Raw genomic sequence first — 23,984 nt, forward strand, 5'->3', positions numbered from 1 at the left:
TTTTATAAAAGCTAGTGTTTTAAATTCTTAGCACGGGGTCTGACTTTTTTGCAACCCCATGGACTGTGGCCCAACAGGTTCTCTGTCCGTGGGATTTCCCAGGCAAGAATACTGGAGTAGCTTGCCATTTCCTTCTCCAGGGGATCTTCCTGGCCCAGGGATCGAACCCAGGTCTCCTGCATTGCAGGCAGATTCTTTACCACTTAGCCACCTGGGAAGCCCCCTTCACAGTATCATCAAGTGTCAACTTTCTCAACACTTCAGTCACAAGCTATCGATGTTTGTCACTGCTTCACCATCTTTCTAGTTTTGAGTTGTGAGTCTGTTCTTTCACATTTTCCCCAGACTCTGATATACTACCTGGTATAAAGTGTGCCCAGAATAAATAACTGTTGAATTAAAACAGATTAAAATCAAATTGTAAAATATTTATGGCTGCTGAAAAGTGCTTTCTGGGTCTAAAGTGAATGATTGTTAAAAGGTTTAAAAAGGATATTTGTTCTTTACTCAACAGTATTTATCTCAACAGTGAAAGAAAGTGATCTTGTAAATAATTAAAATAGCCATATCAGAACAGCATAGCAATACAATTCAATTCAATTTAGTACTATATGTGTGAGATGGGGCAGATTCAAAGAAATAGGGAGCTGGCCCTACTTTGAACTTAAGCTGCAAATTGCTGGGACTCACATCAGCCCAGAGATGTCTGAGCAGTAAGCAGAGAAGGGCTTACTTGCCAGGAGCTGGTTCACTTGAAAGATGGAAGAGGCTCCTGGAAGGTCCTCATCCTAAAAAAGCAGGGAGTCAAATTCTGTCCAGTAGTAAAACTTTAACATTAATGAGAACTGTAATTCTTAATACAACATGGGCTGGATAGTTGGGATTGATTGCTTTCAAACCTACTTTAACTGTAGAGACTCAAAAGAAGACTGGCTGGTTCCACAAGTCTCCCATGCATCAGCGGCAGTGCCACTGGGATGTACAAGGCAGTCACGCCCATCAGTAACAGATCGGCAGGCACCATGGCCGTCAGCAGATAGCTGAGAGGCCTCACCAGAGTGGTACACACCCGAGCTTAGGCAATGAGGCTTACCAAAGATGGTGATTTGTGAAAGGCACCGCAGCATGCAGCTGAAGGGGCGCTGGTATCCAGCAAAGACAGCAAAGCCTGGTAGGTAGATGCAGAAATAGACACCATCCCAGCAAAGGAGTGGACTGCTCGGCCCACACCAGGGATAGTGAGTTAAACAGTGACATGCCCAAACGCATGTCTGCTTGGAACCTCAGAATGACACCTTACTTGGAAATAAAGTTAATTAAGGATATTAAGATGAAAGATTCATATAGTCAAAGCTATGGTTTTCCAGTACAGATGTGGGAGTTGGACTATACAGAAGGCTGAGTGCTAAAGAATTGATGCTAATGAACTGTGGTGTTGGAAAAGACTCTTGAGAGTCCCTTGGACAGCAAGGAGATCAAACTAGTCAATCTTAAAGAAAATCAACTGTCAATATTCATTGGAAGGACTGATGCTGAAGTTCAAATATGACCACCTGAGGAGGAGAGCTGACTCACTGGAAAAGACACTGATGCTGGGAAAGATTGAGGGCCGGAGGAGAAGGGGACGACAGAGGATGAGATGGTTGGATAGCATCATCTACTCAATAGACACGAGTTTGAGCAAACTCCAGGAGATAGTGAAGGACAGAGAAGGCTGGCATGCTGCAGTCCATGGGGTTGCAAAGATTTGGACATGACTTGGTGACTGAACAAGAAGAAGAAATGGTCCTGGATTCAGAGTGGATCCTAAACTCAATGACTGATGTCTTCATAAGAGAAATGTGAAGGGAATTTGGATGCAGACACACAGGGAAAAAGGTCACTAGATGACACAGGTAGAAGTTGATGAGTGCTGTAGCTGTATGCCAAGTGGTGCTAAAGATTTCCAGTCACCACCAGAAGCTGGAAGAAGCAAAGAAGGATTAGTCCCCAGAGCCTTCAGAGGGAGCATAGCCCAGGCAATACTTTGATTTCTGACTTCTAGCCTCCAGAACTATGAGAGAATAGATGTCTGTCATGTTAAGCTCCCCAGTTTGTGGTGTTTTTTTATGGTAGCTCTGGGGTATCAAGAGAGTATGTGTTACCTATTGCTGTTGTTGTTTAGTCCCTAAATCATGTCCAACTCTTTAAGACCCCACGGGCTGTAGCCTGCCACGTTCCTCTATCCCTGGGATTTCCTAGGCAAGAATACAGGAGATGGTTGCCATTTGCTTCTCCAGGGGATCTTCCCAGTATAGGTTTTGAACCTAACCTCCTGCATTGGCAGGCGGATTCTTCACCACTGGGCCACCAGGGAAGCCTCATGTTACCAAGTAGACAAGGGTATATGCACATCAGACACAGGCATATAGACTTCTCAAAATACTTGCAGCAGTAGGGGAAAGACTTTATGGGGAGGCCGACAAAAGCAAGTAAGGACAAGAGAGAGTAAAACAGGGCTGCTGCACTGTCAAGAGAAATACAGTCCACTTGTTTTGTCTGCATTATTCTCGTTTCATATAAAAGATACAGAAGATACTGTCCTCAGAAATCTCACCGATACAAAATCATGAGAAATCAAATCTCAAATATCAAAAGAGCATTCAGTAACGACTATTACTACTATTAGTCTCTTTTGTTAATATTCAATTCAATGAAAACAACACAAAATAGAATTCATATATTATAAAACCTTTCTTTTAAGGTAACACTTTAACCACTCTGTATTTCTATAAAATTAAATTCACTGGAAAATGAAAGGATGTGAGTCATGACAACTGGACTGTAGTTGATGTCTCATGTGAATTAATAAATTAGATGATAAAGATACAAAAAGAAGCACAGTAACGTATATAGTTCATACTGTTATTCTAATGAAATAGAACATTTTCAAAAATATATTCTTAAATTACCAATTTTTGCATTTTCTAGAAAAATAATCTATTTTCATGGAACAAAATTTATCCTATCTCAGATTCAGTTAAAATGAGAGAGCAATAGCAGTTCTGAGGAAAGATAAGAAAGGGTGATAAATGAGACATATTATAATTCTACCTATGTGGTGTGGACTGTATTATGAAAACACTCTGCATCTCAGATTCCTCACAGGTAATTTAAAAAGCTAACAAGGTTACTTTTAACTCTAACAAGCATTCACTCCATGAACTGTATATGAACATAACACTTATTTTACCCACTTCACAATAAAAATAAAGCAGCTGAGATATACTATGGGTACATTTCTAAATAGTTTTCTTTTTTAAAATGATGGACATATATGGAAATATAACCCTCATACTTTTTTTCAACATTGATCTAAATTTTATAGAAATGCGTTAAAGTATGGTACCTTGCATAAAAATTGCTGCTGTCAAAGAGTTAATATTCAAATAGGAAAAATGAGACAAGAAATCAACAGCATACAGTAAGTCTAAGTGGTAAAATGAAGATAATAAGTATAGTATGGCATGCGGAGGTATTATTAACAGGTCGATTAAGGGAATATTATAGAGAATGTCACATTTGAATTGGGCATTTAAGATGGAAAGCAATTAAAATAAGCAAAGAACACTGACAACACCAGATGCTGGCAAGGATGTGTGGCAAGAGGAACTCTCATTTACTGCTGAAGGGAAGGCAAAATTCTACAGACACTTTGAAGACAGTCTGGCAGTTTCTTATAAAACTAAACATACTCTTACCATATAATTCAGCAATTGTGCTCCTTAGTATTAACCCAAATCAATTGCACTTTGTCCATACATATCTGAATGAAAACTACACTCGAGAAAGATTGTATGGAATACTTAAGAATGCGTACATCTCTATCTCTTACTAACACTATCATCAGCTTAAAACAAAATCTGCCAAAATTTCCATGCAATTTACCCATCACCTTCTATCTTCTCGCTCCTTTTTACTGTTCTGTCTTCGCCGAATGACTTACTCCCTTTTCCAACCCCCTTCATCACATTCTATTGACTACCTCAAATAGTCTAAGAATTACTTTTTTCCTGGAAGTTGAAGCACATCATTTTCAAAGTTGTATTTTCCCTCTGTGTCTTTGGGTGATATTTTCTTTCCCTTGAGCTATAATATTTTTAAGACAGACTCCATACTGATTGCTTCTCCTTCAGCCATCCTTAAATAAGGCAATAGCTATCAAGATTCAATCATGCCCCCGTGAGACCTACTGATGTAGTGGTCCTCAACTGGGGGCAATTTTTCCCCCAAGGGACATCTGGCAATGTCTGAAAACACTTCTTTTGATTGCTGAGACATGGAAGAGTGCGTGTGCTACTAGCATCTGCTGAGTAAAGATCAAGAATGTGGCTAAACAGCCTGTAAAGCACAGCACAGGTTACCGTCCAAAGTATCTATGGTACTGAGGTTGAGCAGCCTTGTGTTAAAAAAAAAAAAACAATTGATATTCACTGTTTTGGATCTAATTCACAATATTTTGCAGGCATTCATTAATGCAGTTTTGCTGAGGTGGATATTGCTTGGTTCTCAGACCTCTAAACTTGTAGGGTATACGGAAAATTATATTTCCCTATTTGCCTAATTTAATTAACTTCAGTATTTTTCTAGGCTTTAGTCAACAGAATATCGGTCAAAATATGCATATACCAGTCCACCCCTTATTAATTTCTGGAAGTTATGGGGTTTTTAAAAATTGCTTCTTAATGGACACAGAAATAAGGTTACCTCATCAGTGAGAGTTAGCTAGTTCCGGTTACTGGCAAAATCTGGGCCCCTGAGTCATGAGAAAAGATGGGGGATAAGCCAAAGCATTGCCCCACCTCTTTTCAAAGAGTCTTTAATTAAAGAAGTAAAGCCTAATTCAATTTTCCTCAATTCAACTTTACTTGCCTTATGTTCATGAAGTTTAATTCTAGATATCAGTATTAGGTTATCTCTCAGTCTTGGTTTTTAGCATTACTGTTTTTTTGTGTGTGTGTGGTAAATAGCTTGATAGATATTTTGGTTGGGTGTTGGACTAGTCTTCAATAGAGGCTGCAGCTAATACGCAATTATGAGTTGAAACCTAACCTAGGATTTTCAGTTATCAATAATAATATATGCACAAAACTACACTAACATTAATAATCTTTCCTTGTCATTCTTTATTTACTCTATTAAACTAACATCTCTTGGGCTCGGATCTAGGTTGGGTTAACATGGCGAAACGCACCAAGAAGGTCGGAATTGTGGGCAAATACGGGACCCGTTATGGTGCCTCCCTCAGGAAAATGGTGAAGAAAATTGAAATCAGCCAGCACGTCAAGTATACCTGCTCCTTCTGTGGCAAAACCAAAATGAAGAGAAGAGCTGTGGGCATTTGGCACTGTGGTTCCTGCATGAAAACAGTAGCTGGTGGTGCCTGGACCTACAACACCACTTCTGCTGTCACAGTCAAGTCTGCCATCAGAAGACTGAAGGAATTGAAGGACCAGGAGAAGCACCACCATTTGATAATGTTGCTAGCCTATAATAAATGGGTTAATTTATGTCACAAAAAATAAAAAAATAAAAATAAATAAATAAATAAACTAACATCTATTTCAATATTTTCCTAAGAGATCAAGAGTATATAAAAATAAAAGTATACTAAGCATGCTAAAATATCAATTAATAAAAGACATCTATAAAGCAGTATCTACATATTTGTAAACTTAAAAAAAGAAATCAGAGCTGTAGATCTTCATCTATTTACTCCTTCTTTCATTTACCTATTAAATATCAGTTTAAATATGAACTTGTATTAAATACTAATGAATCAAAGGAAAATGAACAACACACTACTTGCCTCCGGGACCTTAAGATTTTTTTTCAAGGAGAAAGGTAAGATCTGATTTCAGCAAATAGGAAGCAATGACAGAGTAAAATATAAGCTGATTCACAGTCAAGTACAAATGGTATCAGGCAGGTTTCCAACGTGGGTAAGAATTTCTCTGAAAGGGTTTGAAAGGAGTATCTACTTCTTTTGGATTAGATCAATGTCTGGACCAATGGAGCCCAGACAAATTTAGATGATTTCAGAACGTGTAAAATACTGACACGAAGCACATTAGCAGCAGCAAATAAGTAGGAGTACTTAACGTTAAGGTCAGTATGAACTTGTGAAAGAGGAGGCACTGCAAGCGGGAAGATCCTGCAGTTGTTTCCTGAAAACGTACAGAGGCAGGGAGACAGAAATGGGTTATGTGGGTGAGACGGGTGGGCTCCGAACGCATATATGAAGGACTGTAATTCAAACTGCACTCCTCCAGTTTCCCTTCCTCCCCACCCCTGCCCTGAAACTCACAGGCAGTTCACAAAGACATGGCAGGTACTACATTTGTTTTCTGAGGTCACCCATAATCTTACTTGTCCTACTGGACACTAGTATGTCTGGTGGAGGTAAAAAGAAAGGAAATAAAGCCTGCAGAGTATGCCTCTCATTTCTGGTTAATGACAAAGGATGTGCTATCTAGAGAGCATAAGAGAATTAAAGACCTTAAAAAAACACTCAGAAGAAATAAAGATGCTATTTCACTGGAGAAAAAGTGAGCCTGGTGAAAACCAGACAGTAGATGAAGGAAACAAAAAGATAAAGGAGAAGAAGCAAGACCTCTGAGCCCCTCCATCCTCAGAAAGCAAGAGGCAAAGCTTCCCAAGCCCTGGTCTCAAGGCCAGTTGGATGGGGTCTACCGGGGGTATACTGTTAAACAGCTGATTCGAGGGTCCCATTTTGCAATTACAAAATCTGAAGCTTTGGGGGACGGAACTCAAAAATGTGCATTTTTTAAAAGTTCCCCCAATATTTATGCATATTAACTTTTGGGAACCACTGAAATGGAGGGAAAATCTAGTCCTTTCGAATTAAACGCAATATTCCCCAAATCTCATCTGACGTTGTTCAAATCAGGAGATGTTACCCATAAAGTAGCTCCTTATATCAATTTACTGTGTTTGGTAAGTTTCTTCGCTTCGTAATGACACAGAATTCACAAAACAGTATTTTAAAAATTGTATCCTAGCCCAAGGAGAGTTCTGGTTCACAAAACTTTTCTTTCAGGTAAAAACACATGTGCAAAGCATTGTGTGTGTGTCCACACATGTACCAGATGCTGCTGCTGCTGCTAAGTCGCTTCAGTTGTGTCCAACTCTGTGCGACCCCACAGACGGCAGCCCACCAGGCTCCGCCATCCCTGGGATTTTCCAGGCAAGAACACTGGAGTGGGTTGCCACTTCCTTCTGCAACGCATGAAAGTGAAAAGTGAAAGTGAAGTTGCTCAGTTGTGTCCGACTTTTTGCAACCCCATGGACCATATAGTTCATGGAATTCTCCAGGTCAGAATACTGGAGTGTGTAGCCTTTCCCTTCTCCAGGGAAAAGAGATCTTCCCGACCCAGGGCTCAAACCCAGGTTTCCCTCATTGCAGGCAAATTCTTTACCAGCTGAGCCACAAGGGAAGCCCCTCTTATAGAAGGTCATGGTCAAAAAAATTGGGAAAGACATTGCCTTCCAGAGCAATAAGGAACATTCATAGGCAACAGCAGGTTTGAGGAATTCAGTTTTTAACCTCAGGAAGAAGAGTTAGCTATTTGTGATTGGCAATTTTCTTCTATATAGGTCTGACATGACAAATTAGAAAGTGTATTTTCTAGAAAGTCTACTTCACCTATAGCAAATAATCAGATATGTGACCTGACAAGGCTTATTAAATCCACTGGCTGATATGTATTATTTCTGATTCACTTGGCCATGAATAATATAGTCAAGAAGAAAATGGAATATATGTATAGTGACTTTGAAGCCCAAGATAGGAAACTGAAGGGCTTGGCAGGTAGAGTTTTCATTTCTTCTTTTAGTTGAAGGTCAGGACATTTAAATAGAAAGGGAGATATGGGAAGTGAAAAACTAGCTACATAGATGATATGAACAAAGCGAACATGAAGGACATGAAGTCAAAATGGGCTCCCGGCAGGGAAAGAAATTTACTTCATCATTAGTTGGAAGAAAAATTTGGTGGGATTTTCATCAGAATGTCAGACGAGATTTCCACCTGAAATGTGGATAAGTGGGAAAATGTTTCAAATCAGATCCTATGTGAATCACTGTTCAGGGTGAGCTAAATATTTTATAGGAGAAAGTAACCCATGGAAAGGTACAGGACTACACAAACAGCCAAGGGCATCTATGTATCATTATGGAGAATATGGGTGACTGTCATTGTGAACTTTAGAGGTGAAGAGATGGAGATAAAAATAATGTCATCAGTTTTAACAATGAGGCTCAGTTATTTCACAGATACTCAGTCTCTTCTATAATTTAGAGAAGAAAGAAGAAATGGCTTTACCCCCAACAAAATTTTACTTTAGGAAAAGAGGTACCAAATACAAAAAATTATATTAACAAAAAGTTTTTGCTATCCAAAATGATGTAGATAAATTGCAGTGGGAGGAAGAAGAGAAGACTTGGGAAGAAAATCAGGGAAAGCTTTCTGCAAGATGTAGCTTGTTTTGAAATAAGTCATAAGAGAAGTTAAATTCAAAAGCACATCTGGAGTGGGATAATGGAGAAGTAAGAAGTGTTTCAGAAACCCAATCCAATGAAGTGGTCAGGGAGCAGCAGTATGTTCCATTATACTCATCTACTTATTTATTATATACATGTATCCTGTCCTAAATATGAGTACAAATACACGAACAAAAATAAAGAAGTAGAGTGAACAACTGTTTTGCAAATAAAGGAAGGATAGATAAATTCATATTTCTGGAGAGGATACTCTATCCTACCTTGTTAAACAGAAAACAGGGAAGATGCCATATCAAAACTTATTGTAAAGCCAGACCACAGAGCAGGTAAATGAAGAACAAAAATATTAATCCAGTGTCCCACCTTGTCAGCAAGTGTGTCTCACTTATCTTTCAGTAAGCTTTGAAAGAATGGAAAAATAAATGGATGAAAGTTTCTAATAAGAGCGCACAGGATATATCCTTGACTAGCTGGGAGGGAGAGCACAGACACGATCGGGAGACAGCATGGACTTTAAACTGGTTGGAATGCTGGAGCACGGAGAAGAACATAATGCTCACCCAGGGGACTGGTGAGAAATTAACATTTGCAAGTTAGCTTGTCTCTGGTTGGATGACTTGAATCCAGACTTTACCACTTAGGCTTTGTACATTTATCAATGGGAAGCCAATGAGGATTTCTGAGAGAAAAGCAATATGATCCAAAGAACTCAAAGAAAATTAATTTGGTGATAGGTAACAAACAGGTTGGATAGAGACACTCTGGGCTAGAGTGAAGGATGTGAAAACCGTCATGGTTGAAATCATGGAAATAGATAAGTTCCCTTGAAAGAAGTCTAATAACAGAGCTTTAGAGTTTTTCTCATTAAAAAAAAAAAAAAAACCCAAAAGAAGAGACAGTACTTGACATTTCCACTTTCTTAACAGCTATTTAATTCTTCTACTTTGGCTTTAAATGGTCTCTTAAATATCAATAGTGACCTAATTGCTAAATGTAATTTCCTTTCCTTTTCCTCAATCTTCATCTTTAACATTCGTGAAGTATTTTATACAGTTACTCTTTCTTTCTTAACACACTTTCTTTGGATTTTTCACTAGAGGCTCACCTATCTCTCAAATCAATATTTTCATATCTTTTCTGTCTGTTCTTCCTACTTCTCCCCACCGTTATATGTTGGTGTTTTTCAAGGTCTTACTCCTGACCCTTTTCTTTTCTCATTGTAAGTCATTTTATTTATTTCATCCATTGTGGGTGAACTTAATCTCTATATGCATGATCTAAATCATCCTCTATAAGCTGTAACTGTTCTTCTTAACCACAGTTTCCTCATCTCAGCTTATATTCCAATTCTCTTGAGGAAGCAATTTGTATAAGTAATCACCTAACTGACACCAAATTACATTTTTCTCTAAACGCTACAATTTCATAATCACAGTCTAAATAATTGTCCCCTTCCTCTTTCCCCCTCTTAAATGAGTTAGAATTCTTGTTGATTCTTTGTTCACATACATTCATGCCATCCTTTAACCTGTTTGTATTGTTTCTACCTCTGTTTATACCCTTATTATATTATACTTCACAACTGGACCCAATTGTCAAACCATGTAGGGTATTTGGAGGTACACAAGATTATATTTTGGAATTGAGGGATGAAATATAATAACTCCCACATCACTATCCTTATGTTTATATACCTATCTTCATCTACCCACCTACCCTCTTCATAGTGTCAGAGTGATCTTACTAAAATATAAATCTAGTGATGTCATATCCATGTACATCCTTCAAAATGCTTAATTAACATGAAAGACTGGCCACCTAATTCATTTATAGTTTATTAACTGATCACATGCTGTTCACTATAAGCATACATGTCCTTCAAAATTCCACTCTCTCCCTCCCTGCTCCTCTTCGTCTGCCTGGCGTCTTGTTAAGGGACTCTGGGGTAAGTACATGACCCAGATCTGACCATTCATAAAACAACTTCCACTTGGCCACAGTGACTGGCTCCCAGAATGACAGCTGACTGAGTTAAGGCAGTCTCCAGGGAACTTTTGCTATGACTTTTAGGAAAGCGGCACCTTACCACTGGCATTGTATGGCTTGTAGAGAAAGACCAGTGGGGGCAGGGATGGTTATCACTGCTACCACTTGGGAGAAATCTGCCTGAGAAACAGAAGAAAATGGAAAAGGGGTGAAGCAGATTGCTGACAACAGACCTACACTGGCCTTTCAGGTTACATGAGTCCATGGAAATCCTTTCTGTTCTGTTTAAACCAGTCTGGGTCTATCTTCCTTTTGCTGCAACTGAAAGCATCCTACTGATAAGACCTACTCTAACAAGTCTCTTGACCTTTTAACCTGTTTTATTCCTCTTTCTTCTGTGTTTCACACTGCTGCTTCTCCTCTTCAAGTAGCATATATTTAGTCATAGAGGCAGATGAAAACTGGAGCCTTTCAAAAACCAAAGGAGAAATTTTGTATCTTTGGCAAAATCCAAAGTTGATTTGCTATAAAGCTCTCCATTGAGATATAACAAGTAAGGAAGTGGTTCAGTTCTGTTCAGTCGCTCAGTCGTGTCCACCTCTCTGCGACCCCATGGACTGCAGCACACTAGTCCTCCCTGTCCATCACCAACTCCCAGAGCTTGCTCAAAATCATGTCCATCGAGTCAGTGATGCCATCCAACCATCTCATCCTCTGTCGTCCCCTTCTCCTCCTGCCTTCAATCCCTCCCAGCATCAGGGTCTTTTCCAATGAGTCAGTTCTTCGCATCAGGGGGCCAAGTAATGGAGTTTCAGCTTCAGCATCAGTCCTTCCAATGAATATTCAGGACTGATTTCCTTTAGGATGGACTGGTTGGAGTCGAGGTGGGGTGAAATCAATATAAATGTGACTGATTCTCAAGTATTTCTTGAGAAATTCAAGCTTATAAGAGAAAACACAGGACAGTGCCTCCTCCACTTTCAGCAGCCTTCTGCCTACAGTTTGAGCTGCAGATTGTACTATTCAATCCTGCAGAAAGCAAGGGCATGCCTCCAGAAGCAGAATACTAGAGCACCACATGAAAGCTAGCAGGATGGAAAAACTGGGCTTCTTTTTCTTTTTTCCAGCTAGAAAGTTCTACCCTTCTTAACCATGGTTACTAGTCAGACGCTAAATGTGACCAGTCCTTGGATGCCTCTGGAGAAGACTAAATTTCGCTTCATTCTACCTAAATCCATTGAGAAATTTGCGAACAAGCATACTTGAAAAGAAAACAAATCCAGATTTAACTTTTGGTCACAAAGAGACCAGAATTAATATTTACAGCGTGTTACTAAATTCCCCTCTTCTGGTCATCCCCTAATACCCATGTTTCTATTTCTTTTTACGGGCCCTGAATCCACCTAAGCTCACTCATACAGACCTTTCCTGTTTCCAGCTGTCCTGGCCTAACCCTAATGTGATGTAAATAGCATTAAACCACCTAGCCATGTTTGAGTAGTTGGAAGTCCATTCATTTTTTAAAGAATAAATGGAAATTCTTTTTTTTAAATGGTGGCATCTCACTTTTCTCAAAAGGCAGAAATCTATCTTGGCCTTATATTTGGTGGCCATTTTGCATGGAGATTAATATTCTTTCAGGGAAATGACACAAAGAAGTAGCTACACTCAATGCATGATTTATACACGTAATTCCAATTAATACTAGAGAGAAAGAAGTGAAAAGTGAAAATGTTAGTCACTCAGTCATGCCTGACTCTTTGCAACCCGAAGGACTGTAGCCCACCAGGCTCCTCTGTCCATGGAATTCTCCAGGCAAGAATACTGGAGTGCATAGCCATTCCCTTCTCCAGGGGATCTTCATGACCCGGGGATTGAACCCAGGCCTCCTGCATTACAGGAAAATCCTTTATCATCTGAGCTACCAGGGAAGTCCAATGCTAGAGAACAAACATGTAAAAACCTTTATGATGGAAGGGAAGGGGAAAGGGAAGATTGAAACTCTTTGAAGTAAGGCAGCCAGTGGTCAACTGGCTTTTTGAGCAATAAGTAAAGAGTCGGACATGACTGAGCTACTGAACTGAACTGGATCTTTTGTAACCAAAAGAAAAAGAGAGAAAAAACTAACATGTTTAGTTTAGGTGACATGTATTGATGTTTAGCCAGACTATAAAATGTTCCTTTAAAAATCCTTTTCGAAGACAAGGACTCGAGTAAATCAAGTTTAAGCTGAAAGTCACACTGAATATCCATTCTGTCTCCTGTTACTGTGTATACTTTAAATTTTCAAAAGCTATCACCAAAACAGAGTACTTTAGATTGATAATTTAGATCTTCTAGGAACATGGAGAAAAAAATTAAAAGTTAATTGGTTTTTAATTCACCTAGTACAAGCCTGAAAAAGGTAATTTGTCATTTTTGATCTGACATTGCTTATGGGCATGGCAACTATAGAAGAATTATGGTAAGGGATATAGAAATGATAGAGAAGAGGAAATTGGTTTTGAGTATTCTTAGGTTTTGCATCAACATTCTTTTGTTGTTGCTGTTTGAAAGCTTTATTGCCCTATTCATATTTATGCTTGTCAGCAAATTTCCTTTGGCTACATTCAAAGGCAGCTGTTCATCCACAGTCCCTGATGAATCAAGAATTTCTCAAAGCCAATTCTTGGACCAGTGACATGATCTGCTTGCTAGAAGAGTTGCCAGCTTCCGCCTTTGCAGAGATTCACAATGTGTCAATTGGATGCAGGCAGGTTGTATATTTATTTTTAAATGATCTATTACTATATCCCAATGACAACACTTTATTTTTTTTTCCATTTATTTTTATGACAACACTTTAAAGTGGGATAATCATGTTCAGATTTGAAGGTTCACAGCAATTAATAATGCAATTTTTTAAAAGATCTCCATAGATATACAACGCCTGAGTGATAAGCGTATGCTTGCTCAGTTGAGTCCGACTCTTCATGACCCCATGGACTGTAGCCAGCCAGCCACTCTGTCCATAGAATTCTCCAGGCAAGAACAGTGGAGTGGGTTACCGTTTCCTACTCCAGGAGGTCTTCCAGACCCAGGGACTGAATTAACATCTCCTGTGTCTCCTGCGTTGGTGGGCAGATTCTTTACCACCGTGCGACCTGGGCAGCCTATAGAATGTTTATAACATTTTAAATTCAGAATGATGCAGATTTTTCCCTAAAAGATGACAATAGGTATAATACACATGGTACCTGTGTGAGTAGAATAGGTATAGTTGATCAAGCAACTGACAAAGCTTGGCTCGCCGAGTTGTTGTGATATGGGAATATGATCGATGAAATCATATTAGCTATAAAGATTTTCTACCACCCTTGATGAGGATTCAGTTTCCAAACTAATGCTTGAAGCTACAGAGTGAGATTACTGAAACAGGTCAGGAGGCAGCTAGACTGTACAAAACTTTCTATGTTTCCATGTCAACTGAGCAACATGAACATAAAGTGTAAACATGGCATGTGACTACCTGAGGAAATGAATTTAGAGAGGCAGTGGACACAATATTGTGACAAGTCTTAAAATGATTTCAGTTCAGTTCAGTTCAGTTGCTCAGCTGTGTCCAACTCTTTGCAACTCCATGGACTGCAGCACACCAGACCTCCCTGTCCATCACCAACTCCCGGAGTTTACTCAAACTTGTATCCATTGAGTCAGTGATACTATCCAACTATCTCATCCTCTGTCGTTCTCTTCTTCTCCCGCCTTCAATCCTTCCCAGCATCAGGGTCTTTTCAAATGAGTCAGTTCTTCGCATCAGGGGGCCAAAGTATTGGAGTTTCAGCTTCAACATCAGTACTTCCAATGAATATTCAGGACTGATTTCTTTTAGGATGGAATGATTGGATCTCCTCGCAGTCCAAGGGACTCTCAAGAGCCTTCTCAAACACCACAGTTCAAAAGCATCAATTCTTCGGCGCTCAGCTTTCTTTATAGTCCAACTCTCTCATCCATACATGACTATTGGAAAAACTATAGTCTTGACTAGACAGAGCTTTGTTGGCAAAGTGATGTCTCTGCTTTTTAATATGCTGTCTAGATTGGTCATAACTTTTCTTCCAAGGAATAAGCATCTTTTAATTTCACGGCTGCAGTCACCATCTGCAGTGATTCTGGAGCCACCCAAAATAAAGTCTGTCATTGTTTCCATTGTTTCCCCATCTATTTCCCATGAAGTGATGGGACTGGATGCCATGATCTGAGTTTTCTGAATGTTGAGCTTTAAACCAACTTTTTCACTCTCCTCTTTCACTTTCATCAAGAGGCTCTTTAGTTCTTCACTTTCTGCCATAAGGGTGGTGTCATCTGCATATCTGAGGTTATTGATGTTTCCCCCGGCAATCTCCATTCCAGTTTGTGTTTCATCCAGCCCAGCATTTCTCATGATGTACTCTGCATATAAGTTAAATAAACAGGGTGACAATATACAGCCTTGACGTACTCCTTTCCCTATTAGGAACCAGTCTGTTGTTCCATGTTCAGTTCTAACTGTTGCTTCCTGGCCTGCATAGAGATTTCTCAAGAGGCAGGTCAGGTGGTCTGGTATTCCCATCTCTTTCAGAATTTCCCACAGTTTGTTGTGATCCACACAGTCAAAGGATTTGGCATAGTCAATAAAGCAGAAATAGATGTTTTTCTGGAACTCTCTTGCTTTTTCAATGATTCAGCGGATGTTGCCAATTTGATCTCTGGTTCCTCTACCTTTTCTAAATCCAGCTTGAACATCTTGAAGTTCATGGTTCACATACTGTTGAAGCCTGACTTGGACAATTTTGAGTATTACTTTGGTATCATGTGAGATGAGTGCAATTGTGTGGTAGTTTGAGCACTCTTTAGCCTTGCCTTTCTTTGGGATTGGAATGAAAACTGACCTTTTCCAGTCTGTGGCCACTGCTGAGTTTTCCAAATTTACTGGCATATGGAGTGCAGCACTTTCACAGCATCATCCTTTAGGATTTGAAATAGCTTAACTGGAATTTCATCATCTCCACTAGCTTTGTTTGTAGTAATGCTTCCTAAGGCCCACTTGACTTCAGACTCCAGGATGTCTGGCTCTAGGTGAGTGATCATTCCATCCTGACTATCTGGGTCATGAAGATCTTTTTGTACAGTTCTTCTGTGTATTCTTGCCACCCCTTCTTAATGTCTTCTGCTTCTGTTAGGTCCCTACCATTTCTGTCCTTTATTGTGCCCATCTTTGCATGAAATGTTCCCTTGGTATCTCTTATTTTCTTGAAGAGATCTCTAGTCTTTCCTGTTCTCTAGTTTTCATCTCTTTGCATTGATGGCTGAGGAAGGCTTTCTTATCTCTCCTTGCTATTCTTTGGAACTCTGCATTCAAATGGGTATAATCTTTCCTTTTCTCCTTTGCTTTTGGCTTCTCTTCTTTTCATAGCTATTTGGAAGGCCTCCTCAGACAGTCATTTTGCTTTTTTGCATTTCTTTTTCTTTGGGATGGTCTTGATCCCTGTCTCCTGTACAATGACACCAACCTCCGCAGTTTATCAGGCACTCTATCAGATTTAATCCCTTGAATCTATTTCTCACTTCCACTGTATAATTTCAGAGAACAAAGCTATTGAAGACTTTCATTCTCTTCAAGGAAATGGCAGCTGTTTTAAATGAAAATAAACCTTGCTAATTAAGACTGAAGTCATAAAGTACAAATAGGCCACAGTTTTTTGTAAAAGATGTTCTAGAGAGAAGAGGTGCAAGATGTTGGTAATAATTTTGCCCCACAACAGGAAAGGAGCCAAGAAAAAAGTAGGGATTCCAAAATGCCCTGTTCTGCATCAAAATAATTTATCTTAACATTATAATTAATTATATTACCTACTTAAGGGTTTGTCTTCTCCACTACATTGGATGCTTCCTGAGGGCCTGGGGCTTGACACACAGCAAGTGCACCAGAAACATTTGCTAAATGAAGGATATGCATGCACTGGTACACAAGTAGAAAACCCTAGCGACACTGCCATCATTTCAGGCTTTCCTTCATGTAACAAGCCTGAGAGATGTCTATTAATTCCCCAGTTTACTCAACTCAGAGCTCTTCCACTTTAAAAATTTGAAATTGTTCTAAATGTATGAAAAGCATTTGGTGATCTGAATAATTATGGTACTACCACTGAAACATGATGATGAAATTTATATTTTCACTAGTAGAACAGGACACTAGTCTGTTAAAATGGAAACTACTGAATCAGGTATGTATTTCACTAGCAATATCTGCTTTTTAAAAATTCATGTAAAACTACTCTAAATAATGATGACACTCACTTTCCAAGTCAGATGGGCAATTACATCACAAATCAGCAGTATTTATGATTTCTTAATTATGATGATGGATTCTCATGAGCCATGTCCCTTATCAGGTGGTTTGAGAGGTCTTTTACTGAAACGCAACCCAAAACTTTCCTGGAACCGAAACCCTTTTGGGTGCAATGTTTCCAGAGCCAGACAGTGTATGCTGTGTTATCAGAGATCACAGATTTGAGGTATATGACAAATACTTATAAATGGATGGGGAGGTGTTTTATGCACACTAAAGATACCATGAATTATCAAAACTGTAACATCTTCAATCTCTTAGTACTTTATTTTCCTCTCTTCTTTGCCAGTATACTCTAAATTCCTCAAAGATAGAACAGGATTTGGCTTCGAGATATGAACAAAGAGGTTTAAATAAGAAGATGGGGCTCATAGCACTTCAAATACTTTGCCTATATTCTGTCAGTGTAAAATTTAAAATCTTCAGTGTGTACAAACCACCTGAATTAACATTAACTTAACATATGTTAAAATATTATTTGCTTATTGTATCATATCAATTAGTTCAGAGATACAAACACAAGTAACTGACACCCATATAACAACTCTCAGTCTTGAATGAGTTACGTGCCATTTCTACATTAGACACACTTGACCAATTATAGAGAACATGAAATTAGTTCTTCTATCAGATTTTGTGATTGCAGAGATAAAGCCAGAGAGTCCATCACAAACATAAATTTAGCCAACATCAGACTTAGGTATAGACATGTGCTAAATAACAATTTAAAAGCATTAACAGATCACTGTCATGTTGACTAGAAGGCTGTCTTAACAACTGCTAAATGTTTGTTATTTTTAGGTATGATGGGAAATACAGTTAAACTTAACAGTCTTAGGCAGTATATGGCATTATTTTTATCCAGGAGAGGAAACCAAGGTTCAGGAATGCTATATAACATTGCCAAAACCACATAAAAAATGGTAAAGCAGAGCCTGATTTTTTAGTCATTTGGCTATCTTGTGTCCCTAGCACATTTTCCTTAAACATATACCCTGAGATATTTAAAAATGTTTCATCTAAATTCACCATTTTACCTGAAAAAAGTTTGACCCCAAATCTTTAGTTATTTCTTTGATTGGAAAAAATAAAATCCATTTGCTTATCCACTGATAGGATTCCTCTTGTCTTTCTATAGAAAGCATATGCACCAAGACCTGTGTAACCACCAGCCCTTCCCACAACCCTATATTGACTTTTCTAAGCCACTTGGTTTTCCACTGGTTTCTGGAATTCCTTTGTGCTGGACTCTTAACTTGAGAGAAGTCATCCTTTGCACAGCCCAGGAGGAAATGTGAATGCAGGGGTGTTTCTCAGTATAGTATCATACTGCCAAGTGGCACCTGGCTGACACAGCATGGTTGTTATCGTCACTGGTCATTCATTACCTTGCTGTGACATGTCTAATAAAACTCCTGGATCCTTCTTTTAAAAAAAAAAAAAACTGTTTTAAAGCGCTGTTGAACATGGAGCAGAAGAGGAAAGACTGATGTTATTGCTTTGTCTGGCAGGGGAGCACTTTTCACTTAATCCACTCTTTATAATACTTCCTGGCTCCATTTTGGGACTATGGAAAAATCAGTGCCATCATTATTCGGTTTCCTCAGAAACTAAAGGAAAAAAATGGACTCAGGTAAAATGAATTACCTGGGGTCAAGCTCACAACAAATTCAGTATTAGATAGTGGAGAAACTGTGTGCCAAGTTATTAATTTTGCACAATAGCCCTTGGAATGATGGTATTCAGTTACAATATGAAGTTATAGAGGAAGATTCACATCAAAACATTTTGATGTGAAAATGGCTTGGATAAAATCATTATAAAAACCAGGATAGTGCTAAACACCAAGCAAGGTTCAATGGACGCTTAACTGCTGAATGAAAGTTCATTTGCACAAACTCAGACTTGGTCACCCAAGGAAACAGAAACATGGGGTTAAGAAATAGAACTAGCTAGTATTGCAAAGCAGGTTTCCCAGGCGGTGCGGTGGTAAAGAATCGGCCTACCAATGCAGGAGACCTAGGTTCAGTCCCTGGGTTTGGAAGATCCCCTGGAGTAGGAAATGACAACCCACTGCAGTATGCTTGCCTGGAAAATTCCATGGAGAGAGGAGCCTGACGGCTACAGTCCATGGGGTCACGAAGAGTTGGACATGACTGAGCACAGAACACAGCACAAGTATTATAAAAGTAGCATTAAAGGAAAAGTGCTTCCCCACCTGACAAGGGACAGCATCAGTCTTTCTTCCTCTTCTGCTCCACGGTCAACGGTGCTACGGCTTTATTTCCCTCTGTTTAAAACTAGAGTGTACTGGTTTGTTATGCTAACATTTGCCATTGCTAGGATCAACCCCAGTTCTTAAAGCCAGCCTCAATATACTTCAAAGACACAAGAGACCTTGGACAACCAGAGAGGAAGTCAGAAATGTTTCTGCCTAATGGTCCAAGGTCATGAATCTATTTTAATAGGAGATATGTTTTTGCTTATGATAGGGGCTAAATTGAAGTCTCTGAAGAATAACAACAAAAATAGTGCAACTTGTTTTCAAGGGGAATATTTATACAATTGAAAGACCACATTGTTTGCAAGAACTTCAGACGTACTTGTTACCTAGATACATATAAATAAACTGTAAATACAGGCCAACATTGTCCCTTGAAAAGGTTCTGTGAAATTCTAATTCTTCTTTTCATTAAAGAAGGCTTTTGCTGGGCAGTTTGACTTCAAATAACTATATGTATTAAGCGATACAAGTACATTTTTCCAGAATGCTTTATGCTTTATAATTCAAATTTTTTACTAATATTGCCTCTCAACTCCAACTAATGAGATTTAAGAAGTGATCAGAATAACCAACAAAACATGAATTCAAAGTGTTGGGAAGGGTGGATGAAATTGCTTAATGAACTAAAGAACATCAATTGCTTAATTATACAGAGTACATTGGGCTGAAACAATATCACTCAGTTTCTATTAAATCTTCCATCAGCAGAGATAGAAGCTTTCCGGCCGCTTAGACAAATGCTTTTTCCGGATTTGGTACTACTACAAGATTTTTAGATACGATTAACTTGATCTGAGCTGAATACATGAGAAATAGCAGTGACAACATTTCAAACAACCCCAGCTTCAGAAGATAACATTTGTTGAACATTCAATAATTTAACTAACTAATTAACGGAAATAGTCATCATTTGTGCACACTAAAATAGTTAGGAAAGTTGGTCTAAATAGTTTATGTCATGGAAGGTAGCTGACTTCTGTGTTTTATGGTAGTGACTATATTTCTGTTTGGAATACAAAATATTAAGCATATTTTCAAACAGTAAATTTTTAGAGTCTAAAATTAAACTTATACCTAAAATATAAGCAGTGTCTATAGAGATGGTTATTTTACTATCTTTTGTAATTAATGACTATTTATAATTTTTAAAAAAATTATTCTCTTTAACAAATTATTATTCACTGTTACCTTAGTCATTGTAAGAATCAAGATGGATTATGAAAGTCATTCTCTACCATGCCCACTCAACAATACAAAGCCTTTAACATGACAGCACACAATTAAATGGATTAAATGGAGGCTTTGCAATATAACAAAGCAAAATGGAAGAAAAAAGGGTAACACATAATTATATACTGTAACTTAGAATGTCCATATTATTTTACAATGTATAATAATTAGATTAAAGCTAATAGGATAACTTTTTAAAAAAACACTGAAAAAGGAAAAATAAAACATCAGACATGTCCCTTGAGCTAACCTTAGCTAGGTCTCAGGGACCACACTGATATATATATACAACTATTGTCCAACTGAACTTTCTGTGATAATAGAAATGTTCTAGAGCCAGTCGATGTGAAAGCCACTAGTCAGTGGACAGATTAACTCTATACTTGACTTCTCTCTGTAACAACATTGACAATGACATTGTTGAGTGAAATACAAAACATGAGAATTCCGTCACCATATTAGGCTTTGTTGGATCAATCAACAATGCTAATATCACAAGTGACTAAGGATTACTTTTTATCATGCTCTGTGCTGTCTTCATTTATATGCTCCAGATTGAGGGGGCAGTCTCCCTCTAGTCTGCCAGCCTTATAACAGAACGGAAGAAAAGAGAAACTGCCTGTGACCTGGGCTTTTATTTATTTATTTATTTATTGTAACCTGGGCTTTTAAAGTTTCTATTTAAAAGTAATTCATGTCACTTTCATGCACGTGTTACCGACCAAAACCAACACCGCCTCTCTTGATTTTCAACAACATGTAACATGGTCAATCTGATGTCAATAGGCCCAAGCAACATAATCCTCCTCCAAGGAGGAGCAGCAAAAATGTTTAACAATGTTGCAGTCTACCACAAGATTAAAATTCTGAATCGGTCATGGAACAATATGTAAGTCATAGGACATCTTGCTTTTTTTTACGAGGCCCACCAATCAGTATATAAAATGCCTTGATAACAGCTCTTTCCCAGCTACCTCCCAACAACAGCAACAACAAATCACCATAAAAAGCAGCAGCAACAGAAATAAGAAGAGCAGCAATGACCCCAGTGCTTCCTAAGTCCCTCCTGCACACCAGGTATTGTTGCGGGTACTTGATGGATACAATTTTACTGAATTTTCTTACCACCTCCTGGAGGCTGGTGTCATTTACCTTCTTCTTAAGAGAGAAGCTGAGGCTCAGGACCAAAGCACGAGTTTCAGGCAACCGCTGTGCTCAAAAGTTTCATCACAGATGTCTCAGACAGATTGACCTCAAACCTCACTCCTGTTCCACATTTCAGCACTGTGGCCATACGCCTGGCACTGACGTTGCTCTTCAGCAATTGTAACATCAGTATTGAGAGGCCACTCCAGGACAGACTTTACCTGGTAACCCCCACCCTACAATCCTTATCCCCCACCCCTCTACACTCCCTTCCTCAGCTGCCCTCAATGTAACCTATCTAGCCCCAGCAGGAAGACAATCTTCTCATGACCTTTCTTGGAAACTCTGCACTTCGGGGGCCTATCTACCACTTTCCATTAGCTGTTCAACCTGGAATGTGGGCTGACTTCACTTGTGGATGTATGAACAGAGACCTAGGAAGCAGCAAACAACTGGAAACTGGAGATGCTCTCCAGTGTAAACGTTCTGGAAAGACGGTGAAGGGATGGCTCTAAAGCCTCCTGCCAAAAGGAGTCAGAAGGAATGAACAAGAGTGCAGGTCAAAATCGATCCATGGCAGCATCTGCCAATAACTGACTGATTCTAAAGGAACAGTGGTATCAGAGATTCAAGTTAGGCAATTAAATGATGAGCAGAATGAGAAAGAGCTCTGAGAAGGAAAGTTTAAAATCAGAATCATGTATTCACCTTTCCAGAATCAGTTCTGGTAACTGAGAAGTGAAATGTGCCACAGGATAGTTTTTTAGCACCAAATCAGCTGACAAACTGAATGGTTCTGATTTTAGGCATGACCTTACGACAGAGGATGAGATGGTTGGATGGCATCACTGACTCGATGGACATGAGTTTGAGCAAGCTCCGGGAGTTAGTGATGGACAGGGAGGCCTGGCGTGCTGCAGTCCATGGGATCACAAAGAGTTGGACACGGCTAAGCGAATGAACTGAACTTACCTAAACTCACAGTTCTTTTTCTTTTTTCTTTTTAAAAATTATACTAACATTAGAAGTTAAGAACTTGTCCCCACAGTCAGACAAACATTGGCTAGAATCCATCACTTCCAATTTAACAAGGACAATGAATTCATACTCTGATGGCATCAGTTTCTGTAAAGCTTCCGTACACCTATCCACAATTTTATTAGAGATTCTAATGTACTCTATCATAAATGGATAGATTGAGAAAGAAAAGAATAGAAAAGATTTTAACAATAAAACTAATAAGCTAAATCATGAGATATATAGAAAATTCTTACACTACAAATGGAAATGATACATACATACATATTTAAAATAAACATAAAATACTTTGGAAAGTATGACAGGCATTAGGATATAAAGGAAGTTTCAATACATTAAAGGGACAAATATTAAAAAGACAAGTTATCTAATAATATTGCAATTAAATTTAAAACTGGCATTGGAATAGTAGTGAAACAAAAACAAAAATTTGAGAGACTGAAAGAAATCAACTTGTTTATTTAAAGTAAGTTGAAACAACTTAGCACACATGTACAGTAACTGGTTATAGAAAGGCATCGGCTAACTCTGAAAAATTACAGTAAAGCAGGTCAGTATTAACACAAAGCTGCTTTTGTGTTTTTTTTTTAAAGGCTAACAAAAGGAAAACTTCTTTGTCAAATCCGATTAAGAAAATAATGAAGACAGATTTAACAAGACTGAAAGACAGGAGACCTAAATACTTAGGTAAGTCCCATAGTTTCAGGTATGAGGTGAATTTGTTCCTTCACAAATTCAGATGATGAAATTAAGCCCCAGTACCTCAGCCTTTTTCAGTGAACAATGCAAAGAAACAGAGGAAAACAATAGAATGGGAAAGACTACTGATGTCTTCAAGAAAATCAGAGATACCAAGGGAACATTTCAAGCAAAGATGGGCACAGTAAAGGACAGAAAATGGTACGCACCTAACAGAAGCAGAAGATATTAAGAATAGGTGGTTAGGAACACAAGAAAGAATTGTACAAAAAAGATTTTAATGACCTGGATAACCATGATTGTGTGATCATTTATCTAGAGCCAGACATCCTGGACTGCAAAGTCAAATGGACCTTAGGAAGCATCACTAGGAACAAAACTAGTGGAAGTGATAGAATTCTAGCTGAGCTATTTCAAATCCTCAAAGATGATGCTGTGAAAGTACTGCACTCAAAATACCAGCAAATTTGGAAAAACTCAGCAGTGGCCATAGGACTGGAAAAGGTCAGTTTTCATTCCAATCCCACAGAAGGGCAATGCCAAAGAATGCTCAAACTACCCCACAATTGCACTCATTTCACACGTTAGCAAAGTAACGCTAAAATCCATCAAGCTAGGCTTCAGCATTATGTGAATCAAAAACATCCAGATGTACAAGCTGGATTTAGA

General features: G+C 38.6%; 2 protein-coding genes across 10 annotated transcripts in view; one reads left to right on the forward strand and one right to left on the reverse strand.

Moving 5' to 3' along the window:
• Positions 1 to 23,984, reverse strand: part of CEP128 (centrosomal protein 128) — a 484,062-nt gene that overhangs the window by 156,083 nt on the left and 303,995 nt on the right. The window lies entirely within an intron of this gene.
• On the forward strand, positions 5,197 to 5,572 carry LOC110143167 (large ribosomal subunit protein eL43-like). Its single transcript, XM_020902732.2, has one exon. The coding sequence runs from the start codon at positions 5,220 to 5,222 to the stop codon at positions 5,562 to 5,564; it is 345 nt and encodes a 114-aa protein (XP_020758391.2). The 5' UTR covers positions 5,197 to 5,219; the 3' UTR covers positions 5,565 to 5,572.

Source organism: Odocoileus virginianus, chromosome 6, assembly GCF_023699985.2.
Source record: "Odocoileus virginianus isolate 20LAN1187 ecotype Illinois chromosome 6, Ovbor_1.2, whole genome shotgun sequence".
In the NCBI taxonomy this organism is placed as follows: domain Eukaryota; kingdom Metazoa; phylum Chordata; class Mammalia; order Artiodactyla; family Cervidae; genus Odocoileus; species Odocoileus virginianus.